This window comes from Pimephales promelas, chromosome 19, assembly GCF_988280905.1.
Source record: "Pimephales promelas chromosome 19, fPimPro1.hap1.1, whole genome shotgun sequence".
Classification (NCBI taxonomy): domain Eukaryota; kingdom Metazoa; phylum Chordata; class Actinopteri; order Cypriniformes; family Leuciscidae; genus Pimephales; species Pimephales promelas.
In genome coordinates, this window is record NC_142787.1 from 20,917,694 (window position 1) to 20,936,200 (window position 18,507).

The 18,507-nt window shown below is 41.1% G+C and overlaps 1 protein-coding gene across 3 annotated transcripts; it reads left to right on the top strand.

Moving 5' to 3' along the window:
* Positions 1–8,501: 8,501 nt before the first annotated feature.
* LOC120480511 (uncharacterized) lies at positions 8,502–15,952 on the top strand. Of its 3 annotated transcripts, XR_016147641.1 has the most exons (3): positions 8,502–8,660; positions 9,100–15,367; positions 15,807–15,952. XR_016147641.1 is itself a non-coding variant. In XM_089123620.1 (2 exons), the coding sequence occupies exon 2, from the start codon at positions 9,288–9,290 to the stop codon at positions 15,168–15,170; it is 5,883 nt and encodes a 1,960-aa protein (XP_088979746.1). In that variant the 5' UTR covers positions 8,502–8,660; positions 9,100–9,287; the 3' UTR covers positions 15,171–15,952. The 3 variants fall into 3 exon arrangements, 1 of the variants encoding a protein (XP_088979746.1); XR_016147642.1 differs by having other exon boundaries at positions 8,502–15,367; XM_089123620.1 differs by having other exon boundaries at positions 9,100–15,952.
* The last annotated feature ends 2,555 nt before the right edge of the window (positions 15,953–18,507 follow it).

The window sequence follows — 18,507 nt, forward strand, 5'->3', positions numbered from 1 at the left end:
AAAGTTTTCTCTTTAAGCGCTGAGAGAGTTGAACCCTTCAATGTAACTGAATCGAAAACCAGAAGTTTAAAGCAGCTCCTGAGATCCGCCTCAGGCATCTCAATTCGACTTGAGGTGTTACATCACCAACAAAACCTTCGATTTCTCTCCCCGCACACCTCTCCCTCTTTATTTTCCCCTCTTTTTGTAACTCAACATGGCGCCTCTGTCTGATTTGATGAAGTGAGCTTTGAGGCATCCGGCGCAAGACGTGCAACAAGCAGCAAACAGCGTGTAAACTAATGTCAACAGAAGCCCTCGCTGCCACTCCTCACCTTCACACTGATGAAACACGCTGAAACTGCACCTAGGCTAAACAGACAAGCTCTGCTATGTTTTGCGGTTCGTCGTCTTCTTCGTGAGGTTACGGTCATGTTTTTGGTGGTTTTCACGACTAAAGAGGAGTTATATTGAGACATTATGCATCCGAAGAGTCTGACTTGACTTGTTTTTTATTTGTTGTGCGTAGTGACACATCACAAAGGTCTTTGGTGTGTCAAAAAAATCCGCTCACAAGTCAGCTCAGTGCGCACTTGCTTATTCCAAGGCTCCAGACTAAAAGAAAATGAGCCACTTTTAAGAGCCACATTTTCTTTACTTTAATTACTCTATACAGATGGTTGTTCAGTTAATTGAGTTCATACATAGCTTAGCTTTTGACAATAGTCACAACCATTTTTTGTTCCAAATTCATGCTGTCACTAGTGATCCTGAACCATATAACTTAAAGAATAATTTGAAGTCAAATGCTAAACATGTCATACATCTTACAGTCTTAATTGAAGAAAGTTCACGTTTCACAGTCAATCAACCTTGCAATTAGACTTCATTATGCTAAACATTAACCAAAATTTTTTTAAGCAATGGACATTAGTTATTGATATTTTACATTGTCATTGTTGTCATATGAACAGTATTGCGAACCAGTTCCGCGTTCATTTCAAATCGGACATAGCCTACTCTTCAAAACAAAGCGTGGTTCAGTGGCTCATAACAATTCACAAGCAAATCAGAAGCCATTTTGTTTATCTTTTCATTTAAAAGAACCGAGTCATTTGTTCATGATTCGGACATCGCAGCTCACGCTGTGTTCGGTGTTGCATTCGAGGAACTCTGTTGTGCACTTTAAACATGTAGATAATGAATTCATTAAATTAAATTAGAGATGAAATAAATAATGAGCCTCCTCACGAGATAATATCGGACGAAAATGCATATTCACACAAAGTTTTGCAGACTTACTTGCATGTGTGAATGTTTTATGTGAACAATGAACTCAAACCATAATGGCCATTTTATGAACAAATGACTCTTTAATGACTAGATTTTAAATTATTGTCACAAGTGTTATTTTGAAACCATTTATTTGAGTATGGAGACCTGTTATCTGAACCAACGCTTTTGCTCAGGCTAAAATGAGGCTAAAATCCTGCTATTGGTATAAATGTGTTTTTAATTGTTTGTACTTGCACAATGTTACATGCACTCCGCATTAGTTATTCCCACTGGATATATTTTCAGTTTTATTTCTCCATCCCCATTTGTCTGTACTCCAGTAGAGCCGTATATCTTTCTCTCGTCCCCTGCTTTGCCCTGACCAGAACTTGCAGTATTGTGTCTTAATCACTTCTAGGCTAATTCCAACCTAGCAAAGTCGCATTCCTCAACATGTCCAGCTACGTGTCCCCACGCACCTCCTCCCAATCCACTTCTCCCCAACTACACAGACTGCGAACGTCTTGTTGCTGTACTCAATACCCAGGGGCCTCCACCCCTGCAAAGGTACCACACTGTGAAACAACAAACTCCATCAGCAACCAGCACACTCTCCTGTACGGCCGCCCCACCCCGCTCACGTAGATTCATCTCGTCTCCTCGCGCCCAGCCCTGATCATCAGCGGTCGGCATTACGGTGATTTATCGCTTCCAGTGCTGCGGAACGGCAATAGATCACGCAAGCGGCGGGGGGCCTGGGGAGGTAGAGCGGGAACATGGGACGCAAGGGCCTGCAGAAAAACCCACCTATGATGAAGTGCTGCAACAAACAGCAACGCCCGGTAGTCACTCTATCAGAGCAGGCATTCTACGCACCCTTAATGCAGCTTCATTTCGCACGCCTCCGTTTTGTATGCCACTATGTTTTGTTGACCTGTGGTTTCTTGCACACTGTAATCTTTAAATATTGAATATGCATTCTTAAAAAAGTATTACAGGATGATGTTTGTTTCTCCTGTATCTCTGGTTCCTTTTTTTTCGTGTTTATTCATTATATATTGTTTCTTCTTAATGCACAATATTATGTTAATAGATTGTGGGAGAATTACTGTTGTCCACTGAGACTTTCTGTACTGCATTCATTGACCTAGCGCATCTTAAACGACTCGTACAGTAATTAGGATGGATATGGAAACACTGTCGTATTTTCGTGCCATTCTCCTTAGCCTTTGGGGGGGCTGGTTCCCACAAAGCATTAAACAACAAGAATTTGCTAACAGTTAATTTTTTTGCACACTAGTTACACAGGGTACATTGAACGTTCCCCTAATGTTCCCGAATGGTCCCATGAGGTTATTCTTTTGGGAACCAAACAAGAAGGTAATAGCAACGTTCCATGTAGGTTATTTTTAGGTTCCATTTTTATAACGTAAGGAGAATGTTCCTTAACCTTAAGGGAAAGTTCTAGGAACGTTCTGGGAATCAAAAACTAACATTCCTAGAACCTAAATTTGTTTGCTGGGATGCTAAGCACATTCAGCATTGTTGGGTGTATTTTCACAGGCGAAATCCAGTCATTTTAATAGGAATCAAAGCGCTTATTTTGTGTGAGGGCAAAGATTTCCCCACGCAGATCAACAGCTTCAAGTGGGTCAGACAAATTCACAATGAGGATGACCAACAGAAAGCTGCTTGGTTGGAAACTTGGAAAGTGGCTTCTGTCCACATCAAATGGACATTTGGCTGCAAAATTTTGTCTAAAGTTTGCTAATGGGAAAAATGTAAATAAATAAATAAACTCACATTGTTAGATATAAAGTCCAATAAAATATTAAGACATACATTTGCACATTCAAGGAATAGCCACAATAACGAGAAATAGTTACTCACTATAAGTCACAATTTACGAGAATAGATTTACTATGTGAAACAACTCAAAAATAATTATTTTGGTACTTACAACTTCTCCGATAAGTGCACCTTCTTATAAGTCACTTTGTTATGAAAATACCTGCAAAAAAACATACTGTAAATGTAACAAAGAAGTTTGTCAAGGTGATTACTAAGAAAGTACACTGTAAAAAAGAGATTTTTTGTCTATTTTCAAGATTTGCTATCACAACATTTTTTTCTTTTGTCAAATCAAATTAAATAATTTATTTAGTTCAGATAACTTATTATTTTGAGTTTCTGATGATGAAATCAATCTCCTTCATTGTATTAACTCACGTTTTCCAGTTCAATCAACTTAAAATTTTAAGGCAACCAGGTTACTTAATTTTTAAGTTAAACCCACAATATTTTTTTTTAATTGTTTAACTAAGAATGTTAAGTACATCAAAACAACAAATTATTGGAAGTTAAAAAAACAACATTTTTTATGCATTACAGTTCGAAAAAGCACAAAGTACATGTTCTGAGAAAAAAAAAGGGTTGAGATAGTTTAGAAAAAAATAAAGCTTACCAAATTTGAACGGGAAGGTCTGTGCCAAGTGTTTGAATGCTGTAGGTTCAGAACAAAATCACATTTGAATACAACATCAGTTTGTAAAGCCAAATTTTTCAGAAAAGTAAAACTGCTGGTAGACAGAAACCTCAATGGTGCTCTCAGTGGACACCTGTTCTCTTGCTCTGAGAGTCTTCATCCCTTTGACATGCAGTAAACTCTTAGGTTATTTAAAATGCAATATGCGTATCCCATCACCGTTTGGCCTGGCGAGCAAATCGCCCACCTTGCGTATGGACTGTAAATCGAGAATAAAGAAGGGACCCCACATCTGTCTCTCTCAGGGACGGGATAAAAAAAAAAAAAAGATCAGGAGAGACGAAAGATGGCAGAAACCTGTACGCATGACATGACCATTGTTAGTATGTGCAGATGAGGCGGCTCAACTAAATTGCTAACAATGAGTGGGGCAGAAATCCCCCTCATACAGAGGGCCAAAGGCACACAACACTATTATAATAGTCATTTAAATAAAGTAATCTCATTTTCTGCATCAGCTAGAGGGGCGACCAAATTTACTGACGCGCATGTGTGTGTGTGCGGTGGCAGATGAAGTGGTAACTGCATTGGAAAGGGAGGGTGGAGGTTTGGGGTTGAGGGTTATGAGGGATTAGTACTCTTGAACCATTCTGTAGACATTTCCATCTTGTGATACTGTTAAGGGGTGTTTCAATCTGTGCATGTATGTGTGTGTGTGTGTGTGTGAGCGAGTGGCGCTGAGGTATGAAGGCGTAATATCAGATCTGACAACAAAAGGATAGTGGAGGTGGGAAAAAAAACACACAGACGCAAGCTGTTTCTATTCTTCTCGTCTTCCGGTCCAGTGGAAAAGTTGATGAAGTTTAAATGAAGCAGAATTAGGAGATCAAGCGGGCAGGCGCGTGCTGATAGTATCCGTAAGCCCTCTCCCACAGGATTCCACGGAGCCAGGAATTGAGCGCAGGCCAGCTGACTTGGATGAAATGGAGAGAAAGAGCGAGGAAAGATGGGAAAGGAGGGAGATGGAAGGATAAAGCATTCTCTAAATGTGATAATCTCCAATCACCTCTAACATCAATTCTGTCAAGGCCTCGGTTAATGAGCTCACGGCTGCTCGAGCGTCATGCCGCTCTCCCTCGTCTCTCTGATTCCCCCACCCTTGCTATCATCACTGTTATTCTTTTCATTTAATCCTCCTCTCTTCAGCTGATTTGAGCAGGAGGGATGGGAGAAGCCTATTACACAGGCCTTACTGCTCTCGTCTATCTAAATGCTAACGACGCGAGTACCTTACGGAGGGAGAGAAATGTGTTCGGAAGAACGGGGGCTAATCTGCACTCTTCCGTTGCGTTTTATCAAATTATTTGCGGCGGCGAAGGGAAGGCGGCATGTTTTCTTCCCAGCGCGCTGACACTTCTTCTCGGAGGTCACTGGCCCTCATCAGCACGCTTGTTTCCACTCGAGATACTTTGGCCGTTCTGCGGCGGCCGAATCGAACGGCTTCGTTTTTCAACCGGTTCTCACCCTCTCATATTCGGCTCTCTTTTAATATCCGCTACTTAGATATTGATGGAAAAATCACTAGTGTCTTTTATGCCTCTCGTCGTTTCTACATGGACTTGGACAGGCTGAAATGATTGGCTGTGGCTGGTGTAGTGGGTTGGAAAGCTTGGGGTAAAAGCTCTGGGTCACCTTGCAGCCAAAGCTGTATTTTTTTTCATTTATTTATTTATTTTTTTTCATTCAGGAGCCACTGTGTTAGGAAACAGCACACATGGTGTTATTAAAGCTTTAAAAAAGCACTTTTTCATTCAATTTTTTTTTGAATCATAAACTTTAAAGAGCTTTGAGTGAGTATGTGACATGAGAACTGTATATAACAGAATAAAAAGTATATAAACACCCTTCCATGCTACTTGTATACATACAAAACAAAGAAATCAGAGTTATTTTCAAGCCTGGGGGAATAACTACATCTAAAGATGACAACTCCTCTCTCATAGTCTAATTGGGTTGTAAAGTATCCATCGATTGCACAGTTAGTAGAACAGTTAGTCATATAGATTTTTTTTTTTGCATACTGCTTATCTACATAGTAATGAAGTTAGCATATTCTCACACACACCCACAGTCTTCAGTGTAACATGATCCTTCAGAAATCATTCTAATGTGTTGATTTGATACTCAGTTATTATCAATGCTGGAAACAGTGCATTTTTTTGGAACCTGTGATACTTTTTTCAGCACTTATTTATGAAAAAATGAAAATTAAGAAAACAGAATTTATTCTAAACATATAGCTTTTCAAACAATATAAATATTTACTATCACTTTCTATCGACTTAACACAAGTACTAATGACTAAAAGTATTAATTTCTTAATAAAAAAATAAATAATAATAAATACCAACCCCAAACATTTGAACAGTAGTGTACATTGTTACAAAATTAAAAAAAAAAAAAAATCTCCTTTTTTATTTTGTATTTTTATTAATCAAAGAATCCTGAAAAATGTATCACGTTATAAAATAAATATTAAGCAGCACAACTGTTTCATAATACCAAATAATAATAATACCAACACTGAATGAAAAAGTGAAGCCATCAGTGTTTTTCCAGTCCTCTCATTGTGGAAGATGTCCTTTTACGTCCTTTATTGTAAGTTTGGCTGTCCCCAGTGCACAATTCCTCCTCTTCACTGAATCTCCGGTATCAAGGCTGCGTTTGATTTCACACAGGCCAATAAAACAGCAGTCAGTAAGATAGTGACTGAACTATCAATCTTTGTAATGCAATCGTGGATGGTGCACCGTGTGTAAATGTTTGCACAGGCATTCATCCAGACCTGCCGTCAAACCCATTGCATTGAAAAGAGGATCTATTCGGGGCAGCCAGGTCCCTCTCTCTCTTTCTCTATCCTTTCTTCCTTTCTTTTTTTTTCAACAGCAGCATGGTATTGAGCCTGATGAGAGTATTGTCTTTTACAGCTCTGTGCATTTTTCATATAGGCTCTGCTTTTATGTTTCATCTATGCCAGCTCAAGGGAGAACAGCTGTGTGGGCCCTAGATCTTCTGCAACTGACAGAGAACTCATTTCACTGGAAGAGACGGGTCAGGGTGTAGAGTGTGATTTTTTTTATTTTTATTTTTTTTACCGTGCTACTTGCGGGATCTGATACAAACGGATCCTTCTGCCTTAGAAAAAACCTCAACCAGCACCATGCACACATCCAGATAACTGGAATTATAAATAGAAAAATCTGACCTGTGTCAACGGAGACTCTAGATTTGTGCAATATTTTTCAATGTGTTGGGCCGAAATTCAGACAGCACACATTTTGTGTGGGGCAGTTCAGATGATACCTAGAAAGGATGCATTTATCTTGACATTATGGTACATTCGTCAGAAAAATCATGAAAAAAGACTAAATGGAATAGTAGGCAAATTAATAAAAGGATAAAGTTGAATCATTGTTTAAACTGCTATGATAAATGCTGCCCTGTTTCCCCTTTTCATTTTTTTTGTTGGTTACTGTTAAAAAGGTAAAATCTAATTTAAAATCCTTATTAAATAAAACCTATATTATTCAAATATATATAATTGTTATAATATTAGAAACACACACACACACACACACATATGTATATATATAAATATAAATATATATATATATATATATATATATATATACATACATACACTTTTTTCAAAGAAAGCAAGCAGCATTAATTTAATCAAATGTGACAAATATTTTATAATTTTTTTTAATTTCAAAGAAATGCTGCAGAACTTTCTATTCATCAAAGAATTTAGGGGAAAAAAGTATCACGGTTTCCCACAATTATTAAGCAGCACGACTGCTTTCAACATTGATAATGATAATAATAATAAATGTTTCTTGAGCAGCAAATCAGCATATTACAAAGATTTCTGAATGATTATGTGACACTGATCATGCTGAAAATTCAGCTTTGCATCACAGGAATAAATTATATTTAAAAAATATTAAAATATAAAGCAGTTATGTCACGGAATGGGTAGATTAAAGGTGTGAGCACTCAAGTACAATGGGTAGTATTTATTAAGGAAACAACCAAACACAAAACTACAAATGAAACTCCCTTGTGGGAGAAAACAAGAATGGTAACAAGCAAAATCAGGAAACACAAGGAACTTGGACAAACGAACCAGCACAGGACTACAAACAAAGGGAGGTGAAATAGGGGAAAAGACAAAGGATGGTAACGAGAAGGACAGGTGGGACAAATTTACCAATAATCAGATGAGGGACAATAGACAGGAGAGCACATGGCACAAAGGAAACACATGACAAGCCATATGCTCACTGTAAACAGAACTAGAACACATGACAAAGTTATTTACAATTCTAATAATTTAGAATTTGAAGTCTTGGTGAGCGTTGGAGAATTCTATCAAAAACTTTATACAACTTTTACCAACCCCAAATATCCTTTTCTAATATAACCAACATATAGGCCCATCTGAGCCATTTTGCTTACGTTCATTTTTAGCACTTTCCTTTTAGTTTAACTACAGTCAAACATACAGGAACATCTAAATATGACATAACTATACTGAGAGCCACAGATTTGAGTAATTAGGAAATCCCAATAATTGCACACCACTTATCTGTACAACTTATACAGTGCCATAAACACAAGTTAAAAATGTCTCATTTGTTTGAGGAGTAATACCTCCCTCTTGTGTGTTAAAAGCGAAATTGCACTGAGATTGTACAAACTGGTTTGCGTGTGTTGCCCCTTTAAGATGTTGCCCCTTTAAGACATTGCCGCTTTAAGACTCGTTGCCCGTTTAATTGATGACGCAAAGTGTTCCTGTGAGGAAGAAATGCGAGCTGATCCAAGTTGGAGTGTTATATGTGTGCGTGCATCCTATAAAGTGAGTTAATTCTTGTCATTATAGACTTAGGAGAAAGTTCATATTGTAATCTTATAAGTGTTGTTTGTTGAAGCTATTGAAACTAAATTCGAGTGTTCTATGGTGCCTCTCTAACGATCGTTACATGCATGATCATATTCATATCTGCCGTCGAATTATGCCATCGTTGATCATCATACTGCTGTCATATTTTATGTTGAAATAGATTGTTTTCTTTATTTAATATGTTGGTAGTAAATTGCAAGTATAGGGTTGAGTTGATGGCGATTATAGTTAAATGGCCTATTCTGATGCTAATATTGCTAATCGTGGCACTATTGTATTTAACTCTTATTGCAAGTTATATTCCGCACAGATTGTATCATTGTTTATTGTATTGGATTGTTAGATAATTGGATCTGAAGTCTGTATTTACTTATTGTTATTTCTCTTTGTACAGACCACACACAAACATACTCCAGTAAAGATATGGAAAGAAATAACAGTGGTTGACTGAGTTCCTGGGTTCTGATAGGCCCATCCAGGGCGAGTGTTGCTTATCCTTCAGTCCTTAAGAGATAAAGTCAAATTACCAATTCCAAATCCAACAAATGGTCCTTCGAGCCGGAGACACTTCCCTGGATTGAGATGTCAGCCAGTTCTACACCAGTAAACCCATCGGTTCGTCCAAAGCGCCGTCCAGCCTATTTACAAGATTATGAGGTGGATTTCCCACGTTTTCATAGATCAGCTTTACCAGTGAGTATAAGAGAAACAGCAGTGGAGTCGTCTGATGATGATGATTACTCTCCATCACGTATTAGAGTATCTACAGCGAAACCTCAAAGAGCCCAGTTTACCGGCTTTTCTGGCCCTCCGAGGCTGACTGAGCATCATGACCTCCCAAACCCTCTACAGCAGCGAATTTCTACCTCTTCTCGCCAGTCATTACCACAATATCTGAATCGACAGCTACAGTTTGAATCCAATGCAGAGTCCCTTCCACATGGTGATGGATACCAGAGTGATCAGTCAACTGCTAGCTCTATAAAGTTGCAAAGGATCTCAGAGGAGAATGCTAGACTCCATGAAACACAGCAGGCCATTAAAGCTGACCTTGAACGATTTGAGACGGCCAAAGATGAGTTGATTGAGCTTTTAAACAGAGCTTGTAGTCTCCAAAGGCCCTTATCTACTCCTAAGACCCAGTCTAATCGTCCATCAGTTAAATTTCACCATGCCGAGCATTTGAGTGATGAAGACTGGCCAGAGCCTCCTCCACCAATCACGTATGAAGAGCCCGAAGCTATGAATAAACACAACAAGCAAAGGCTTTACAGCAGTACAAGGGCAACACCAACTTTCAGTTCCCGACTCACTTCAATGGAGAAGTCTATGGATTTTCACCATCCAAGTCAGTATGATGAGCATCTGAGGTATGGTCAATACCCTCCCCAAACGACAAGTCCTCAGTATGTTTATGACCACCCATGGGAATCATTCACACGTCCAAATTCTGAACATCACAGAATGGCATCCTATAATATGGCACCTTCCATGGCATCTATGGAGCTGACTGAGAAATATTACAAAGGACCATGCCCCACCATTCCATTCTTCCGCAACAAAGATCCAAGTGAGTTTGCTCGATTAAAAATGGCCTTAGACAACCTCTTGCCACCTGACAGTACTGAAATGTTCAAATATCAAGTCCTGGTTGACCATCTGAAATTGGACGATGCATGTCTAATAGCAGACTCCTTCTTGCACTCCCCTACACCTTACAGAGACACCATGATGGCCCTCAATGAACGGTTTGGTCAGCCCCACCAGGTAGCATTAAAAAGGATTGCTACTATTCTTGATTCTCCTGATATAAGCCGCAATGACCCCTCAGCCTTTGAAAAGTTCTCCCTTCAAGTGCAGTCTTTAGTTGGTCTTCTAAAGACATTGGGCCAGGCGGGTAGCATTGAGTTGCAGTGTGGGTCGCATGTTGCACGCCTCCTCAGTAAGCTGCCACCTGAAAGACGGGCTGATTTTCGCCGCCACATGTTACACCGGCCTGGGGTGACATACTCATTGATGGATCTGGCCGACTGGCTAAAATATGAATCTTGGTGCCAAAGCTATGATGATCAGTCAGCAAGAGGAGAAAGCCGACCCAAACGAGAGTCTCGGGTAGCTCCATGGTCACGCCGAACCACTGCCACTGTTCTGACTGGGTCTGGGAACAGTGCTGAGGTAGCAAATGCTACATATTCTTCTGATAAGGCTGATGAGAAAGCTAAGAGTAGGCCCTCAGTATATTGTTCTTACTGTCAGAGCTCTGATCATGCATTCAGTCAATGCCCCAAAATTCCAAACCTCACCAGAGATCAGCTCTCAGAGTGGATACGTGCTAATAGGAGATGCTGGCGTTGTGGCCTTGCTCATCAGGCTATCCACTGTGGTCTAAAGAAACCATGTCCGCTTTGTCAGAGAAAGCATCTGCGAATCCTCCATGAGGTAAACGAGAGGCCTGTCATAAGGGTATCCAAAACAGAGGCTTGCCTAGTCAGCTCAGCGACACAAATGTTGTACCTGAACAAACCAGTCAGCAGTAATAAGGTTTTACTCAAAATTGTCAGAGTGTTCTTACACCATGGCAACTGCACACTGGACACATTCGCAATCCTTGATGATGGTTCTGAGCGTACGATGCTCCTGCCAGAGGCAGCACAGAAGCTTGGCTTAAGAGGGACACAAGAAAGCTTAGCTCTGAGAACCATCCGTCATGATGTGCAAACCCTTGATGGAGCTTCAGTCTCATTCTCCATTTCTCCATACTCCAATCCGAAGAAGCGATATCTCATATCCAGAGCCTTTACTGCCCCACAGCTTGACCTCGTTGATCATTCTTACCCCATTCCAAAGCTGCAGAAGCAATACAAACACTTGGTTGGACTACCACTGCAGTGTTTTGAAAGGGCGAAACCTCTTGTCCTTGTTGGTGCAGATCAAACACACATAATCTCACCAATTGAGCCAGTAAGACTTGGTCCACCTGGGGGTCCAGCTGCAATAAGAACCAAATTAGGATGGACACTCCAGGGCCCTACCAGCCTGTTGGAGCAGAGACTTGAGCCAAAACAGTGTCTCCACATATCCATTCCTCTCAGCACTACAGAACTGTTCAAGAATGTTGAAAAGCTGTGGCAAGTTGATGTTTTGCCATTTCAGAAGGAAAGAGAGTACACAAGATCCAAGCAGGACCAAAGGGCCATTGAGTTACTGGAAAGCAAGACAGTTCGTGTAGAGGTGGATGGAATACGTCGCTATGCAACACCCTTGTTGCGTAAGTGTGACATGCCATATCTTCATGCTACTATGGAAGCTGTCATGCCACGTCTACGAAGTACTGAGAGGAAACTTGCCAAAAACCCGCCACAAGCTGAAGCTTATTCCTTAGAGATCCAGAAATTGGTTCAGTCCGGAGCCATCAGAAAGCTCCTTCCAGAAGAAATGGAAAGTGATGGTGAATCCTGGTTCATCCCACACCATATGGTGTGCCACAATGGGAAAAATCGTGTGGTGTTTGATTGCTCCTTTCAGTTCAGTGGCCTCAGTTTAAATGATTCACTCCTCGCTGGCCCCACCTTGGGTTCATCACTTCTTGGGGTCTTGCTCAGATTCCGTGAACATGCAGTGGCCATCAGTGCAGACATCCGGGGCATGTTTCATCAGGTCCGCCTTCTTCCAGAAGATGGACCACTTCTTCGGTTTGTCTGGCGTGACTCAAAGGAAAAAGGTCCACCTGATGTCTTTGAATGGCAGGTTCTGCCATTTGGCACAACATGCAGCCCCTGTTGTGCTACGTTCGCTTTACAACAGCACGTGAGAGAACATAGCCAACCTAACGAAGATGTGAGGTTCTCAATCGAACGGTGCTTTTACGTTGACAATTGCTTGCAGAGTTTGTCATCACCAGAGGAGGCTAAGCAATTAGTTGACAAGTTGAGGGATCTGTTAGCTGAAGGAGGCTTCGAGTTGAGACAATGGGCCAGCAATGTGCCATCTGTCATTCACCATCTTCCACGTGAAGCCAGATCGGATGGTCTGGAACTCTGGCTAGCTCATGAAAGGACAGATGTCCAGGAGTCCACGTTGGGTCTTAGCTGGAATTGCCCTGTAGATGTACTGACTTACCGTCACCGTCCCATAAACCATGGCGCTCCCACAATGAGGATTATTTATAAAGTTTTAGCAAGTCAGTACGACCCCTTGGGATATATCCTTCCATTTACTACCAGGGCTAAAGTTCTGGTCCAACAACTTTGGAGCAAGCAGCACAGCTGGGATGACACCCAACTTCCCCAGACTTTAGTCCAGAGCTGGAACGAATGGGAAGGTGAACTTCAGTTTCTTCACAAGATCAGTTTCCCAAGGGCATATGTACCAACTTCAGTAGATCAGACCAGATCTGTTCATGACCTTCATGTGTTTAGTGATGCCTCAGAGAGTTCATATGGAGCAGTCACTTACCTGCGCACCGAAGATCAGCTTGGTAAGATCCATTTGTCATTCATACTGGCACGTTCTAGGGTAGCGCCAAAAAGAGTCCTGTCAATGCCTCGTTTGGAGCTCTGTGCTGCTGTAATCGGTGCTCAGTTGGCAAACCTGTTGGAGAAAGAGTTAACTTTGCCACTTCGCCACACAGTCCTTTGGACAGACTCCACCACTGTGCTGTCCTGGATTCAATCAGAGTCCTGCCATTTTAAAGTCTTCGTTGGGACAAGAGTGGCAGAAATCCACGAGCTCACCAACTTCACTGCCTGGCGATATGTGAATTCAAGTCAGAATCCTGCAGATGACCTCACAAGGGGAAAGACTCTGAAAGAACTTGCCAAGCCTAACAGATGGAGCCAAGGGCCCCCATTCCTGCTCCTTCCACCTGAAAGCTGGCCCACAAACCCTACAGAGCGCCCTGAGATTGACAAATCTGAGCTTAAGAAATCTGCATTCTGTGGAGTCGTAGCTGTAGAGGAACCAACTGGAAATAAGTACAGGACATGGGCAGAATTAGTAAAGGCTACTGCACAGGAGCTACATGGGGCGGCTGGACAGTCAGGAGAACCTACAGCAAGCATGTATCAAGCAGCAGAGACATGCATCCTCCAGAAGGTGCAAAATGAGAGTTTTCCGGAGGAATTACAACGACTGAAAGCAGGCAAGGCTCTTCAACATAATAGCCGCTTACTCACCCTAGCTGCAGAGTATGACCCGTCTACCAATCTAATACGGGTTGGTGGTAGGCTAAGACGTGCTGAAACATTAGATCCTGCCCTTAAACATCCCATTGTCTTAGAATCTAGACATCCAGCTGTGAAGTTACTCCTCCAGGATTATGATGAAAGACTCTGTCATCCAGGCCCTGATCGGGTATTTGCAGAAATAAGACGACAATTCTGGGTCCTAAGAGGAAGAGCAGCTATCCGCAGCTTACAACATGCCTGTATAAAATGCCAACGTCTGAGAGCCAAACCTACAATTCCCAAAATGGCAGACCTTCCTTTAGCACGCTTGCGTCTCCACAAGCCAGCCTTTCATTCAACTGGGATGGATTGCTTTGGTCCCTTTCTTGTAAAGATTGGTCGACGAGTAGAAAAGAGGTGGGGAATCCTCTACAAATGTCTTACCACCCGGGCTGTACATATAGACCTTCTGTACAGTTTGGACACTGATTCCTTTCTGATGTCACTTCGGAGGTTTATTGCACGTAGAGGCTCCCCAGTAGAATTACTGTCAGACCAAGGAACAAATTTCCGAGGTGGGGAAAGGGAACTCTGGGAAGCATTTCAGAGTATGTCACCTGAGCTTCAGCAAAGACTTGCACCATTGAAGATTGCATTCCATTTCAATCCTCCTGCAGCACCACACTTTGGGGGAGTTTGGGAGAGGGAGATAAAATCCATTAAATTGGCACTATCTGCGACCATTGGAGCACAAACTGTCTCAGAAGAAGTACTCAGGACTGTGTTAGTTGAAGTGGAGAACATCCTTAATTCAAAACCCCTTGGGTATGTATCTTCTAATGTGGCTGATCCTGATCCGGTAACGCCCAACCTTCTTCTCATGGGGCGGCTAGATAACTCCCTGCCTGCGGTCATATACCCTAAAGAAGAAGGCTTAAGTCGTCGTCGGTGGAGGCACTCCCAGGTGCTTGCTGACCACTTCTGGTCCTCCTTCATCCGCCATTACCTTCCGAACCTGCAGGTCAGACAGAAATGGCACCGCACCTACCCTAATATAACCATGGGCACGATAGTCATGATAGTGGATCCTCAACAGTCCAGAGCACATTGGCCTATTGGAAGAGTTGTTCAAGTGCACCCCAGCCAAGACTCGCAAGTGAGATCAGTGGACATACAAGTTCAAGGGAAGGTTTATACTAGACCCGTGGCTCGACTGGTGGCATTACCCCCCATCCCAGAAGATATGGAAGAGCCCGACACACCCCCTGCAGCATTGGTAACTAACACGCAACCATCTTGAATGTCAAATTGAACACAATTTGGGGGCGGCTGTACAAACTGGTTTGCGTGTGTTGCCCCTTTAAGATGTTGCCCCTTTAAGACATTGCCGCTTTAAGACTCGTTGCCCGTTTAATTGATGACGCAAAGTGTTCCTGTGAGGAAGAAATGCGAGCTGATCCAAGTTGGAGTGTTATATGTGTGCGTGCATCCTATAAAGTGAGTTAATTCTTGTCATTATAGACTTAGGAGAAAGTTCATATTGTAATCTTATAAGTGTTGTTTGTTGAAGCTATTGAAACTAAATTCGAGTGTTCTATGGTGCCTCTCTAACGATCGTTACATGCATGATCATATTCATATCTGCCGTCGAATTATGCCATCGTTGATCATCATACTGCTGTCATATTTTATGTTGAAATAGATTGTTTTCTTTATTTAATATGTTGGTAGTAAATTGCAAGTATAGGGTTGAGTTGATGGCGATTATAGTTAAATGGCCTATTCTGATGCTAATATTGCTAATCGTGGCACTATTGTATTTAACTCTTATTGCAAGTTATATTCCGCACAGATTGTATCATTGTTTATTGTATTGGATTGTTAGATAATTGGATCTGAAGTCTGTATTTACTTATTGTTATTTCTCTTTGTACAGACCACACACAAACATACTCCAGTAAAGATATGGAAAGAAATAACAGTGGTTGACTGAGTTCCTGGGTTCTGATAGGCCCATCCAGGGCGAGTGTTGCTTATCCTTCAGTCCTTAAGAGATAAAGTCAAATTACCAATTCCAAATCCAACAGAGATACTAGTTTGCTTTCTTTCATGTAAGTTTAGCTGGTTTTCCATTTGCGAATGGGTCTATTCAGAGTGTGCTTCACCATCATGGGCCTGACTGTCTATGGAATAATATTCCCCATTCCTGAAAAAAAAAAAAACATTTAAAAAAAGCACTTAAAAAAATGGGATTTTATATAGGAACAGTGTGACATCTAAAGTGTTCTTCAGCATTATGCAACTGTTGTCTCCACTCCATCGAACTGTGTTCAGAAGCCAGCAGGCTTTTTATATTTTTTTTATATGCACCACAATTGATCCGCACACTTTTATAGACCTCAGAACCTTGGAGAGGTTCTGTCAGCAATCATTAATGTGGGCAAAAACAGAGAGGATCGCATGAGAGAATGTGCGATTTACTGAGGAAGAAAGAGGAAAGGAGAGCTCAAGTGAGAAACCGAGAGCAGTAATGCATCAGGCGTGTTTTGTAACTCATCCTCCGTGGCTACATGGAGCTCAAGAAAAATCTTTAGCTCTGAAGGAAAAGGTCAAATCCGAGGTAGCCGCTGGTGAGGGAAGAGCATTTTTTTCACACATGAGAAAGCAGCGTAAGGCCCTAACAGGCTGCTAGCAGTCAGTGATGTGCACTTCTCCCAGCTTGGTGCTTTGTCAATGTGCTGTGACTAAGCCAGGGGGGTCCCATATCCTCTCTCCTTAGCCTAATTAAAAGAGGATTAGCCGCCATGGAGTCCCAGACCACTCCAGCGAGCAGCGCATCCGTTCCCCTTACTTTCTCAGGATAATCGCACCTCTAGGATCGACAGCAATGGTGAGAGGGGCTGTCTGGATTGACGCCCAGAAAACGAAGGGCGTGAGAGGAATGACTGTAACCTCCGGTCACTTTGACCATGAGAACATGACTCGTCCACACACAGTCCTTCATCTCCTCAAAGCCCTGCATTAATATTGAGTGTGGTTTAAAAGGGGATATTTATTAACTGGCACAACACACATTGTACTTGAGAACAGATTAACACTCATTTCTGTTTCAGAAGTGTTTTTTTTTCCATCAAAACAGAAAGAGCAAGTGTGGAATGCTCATCTTGAATATATGTGGCAACATGCATGTACATGTAGGGATTTTAATTCTCTATATAATATAGAATCAAAAGATTTTTAATAAAATAATGGCCATACAAATGAGTTTCTATTCTATGTGTATCTCAGGGCAAATCTTTATGCTTTGGTCATGTTTTCATATATATCAAAATTTGGAACAATGAAATGTTCTGAAAATAATATATTGAAGAAAAATCACAAAGTTATGAAAATAAATGTGCACTTTGTATGCACACCCATGTGTGCCATGAAATGATAATATGAGATATTGATTAATCAATATCAATCATGTGTGGCAATGAAGACTGGAGAGATTCAGCTTTGCCATCACATATAATATATATGAAAATAGAAAACAGTCATTTTAAATTGTAATAATTCACAATATTAATTGATCGATAAAATACATCCTTTGTGAGCAGAAAAAAAACTTTTTTCAACAAACAGATGAACACTGAAGCAAAATGCAAAAAAAATTATGTGGTAAATTTGGCCCGTACAACTCCTTCAAGTTGCTTTTCATGGTCATCCTTTTAAGGATTAAAACAGTATGTGGTTTTCCTAAACAACGCCCAAATGAAAAGCTTATCTTCAAGAACAATTGGTTCATATTGCAACATTATTATGACTATGAGTAGCCTAAATGAGAGCTTCCCACACAACTTAACTTAATCTCCTCTCTACCGTTGTATTATTGCCCTATTACACGTAGGCCTGTACATCTCTGTACTAGCTATTTTTGCACTTAACTTTTCATCTGTCACCGTCTCTACCGAATTGATTCTCGAATTAATGGGCATAAAATAATAGGAATTAAAGTAGTATGCAACACATCACTTTACAACATTTGCCAATGGATCCTCCTCCAGGGGGCGCAATGGGGCTCAGAAAGTCATTTTCGTTACCAGAGAAAATTATTTAATAGCCTAAACATCACTTCCAACTTAATGCTTCCAACACGTTGAGCCTGGTTTTAATTTCAAAAGGAAATCCATCCCTACATTCAACTCAAGTGTGTTTTAAACTGCCATATCACATAATTTATCAAGGCTACATGGTGTGGGAGGACGATGAGTTCTGTTGGCGCGAGTTCAAGGTTTCGATTCTCTGATTGGTGGAGATTTAACTGCAGAATTGTGGGTTATGTAGTTTTTGTTTTGTTTTGTTTTGACTTGGAATTTCGCTGTTTAATGCGGCCGGTTATTATATAAAAATGACATACATCCGCGATTAACAACGTTTAAAAGTTTGTCTTAAAAGGTTATAATGTATCTTTTAAAATCCATTTCCCCATGGAGAAAATTAATGCCATTTTTTTACAACATCGCAACTGAACTGGCGTTAGAATTCTACCCACTTCCGTTTTGAGGTCACAGACAGACAACAGTAACCCACCCACCCGGACCCACCCCTACTCCAGTCCAACTGTCCAACCCTCTGTTCCAACCCCCCAACCT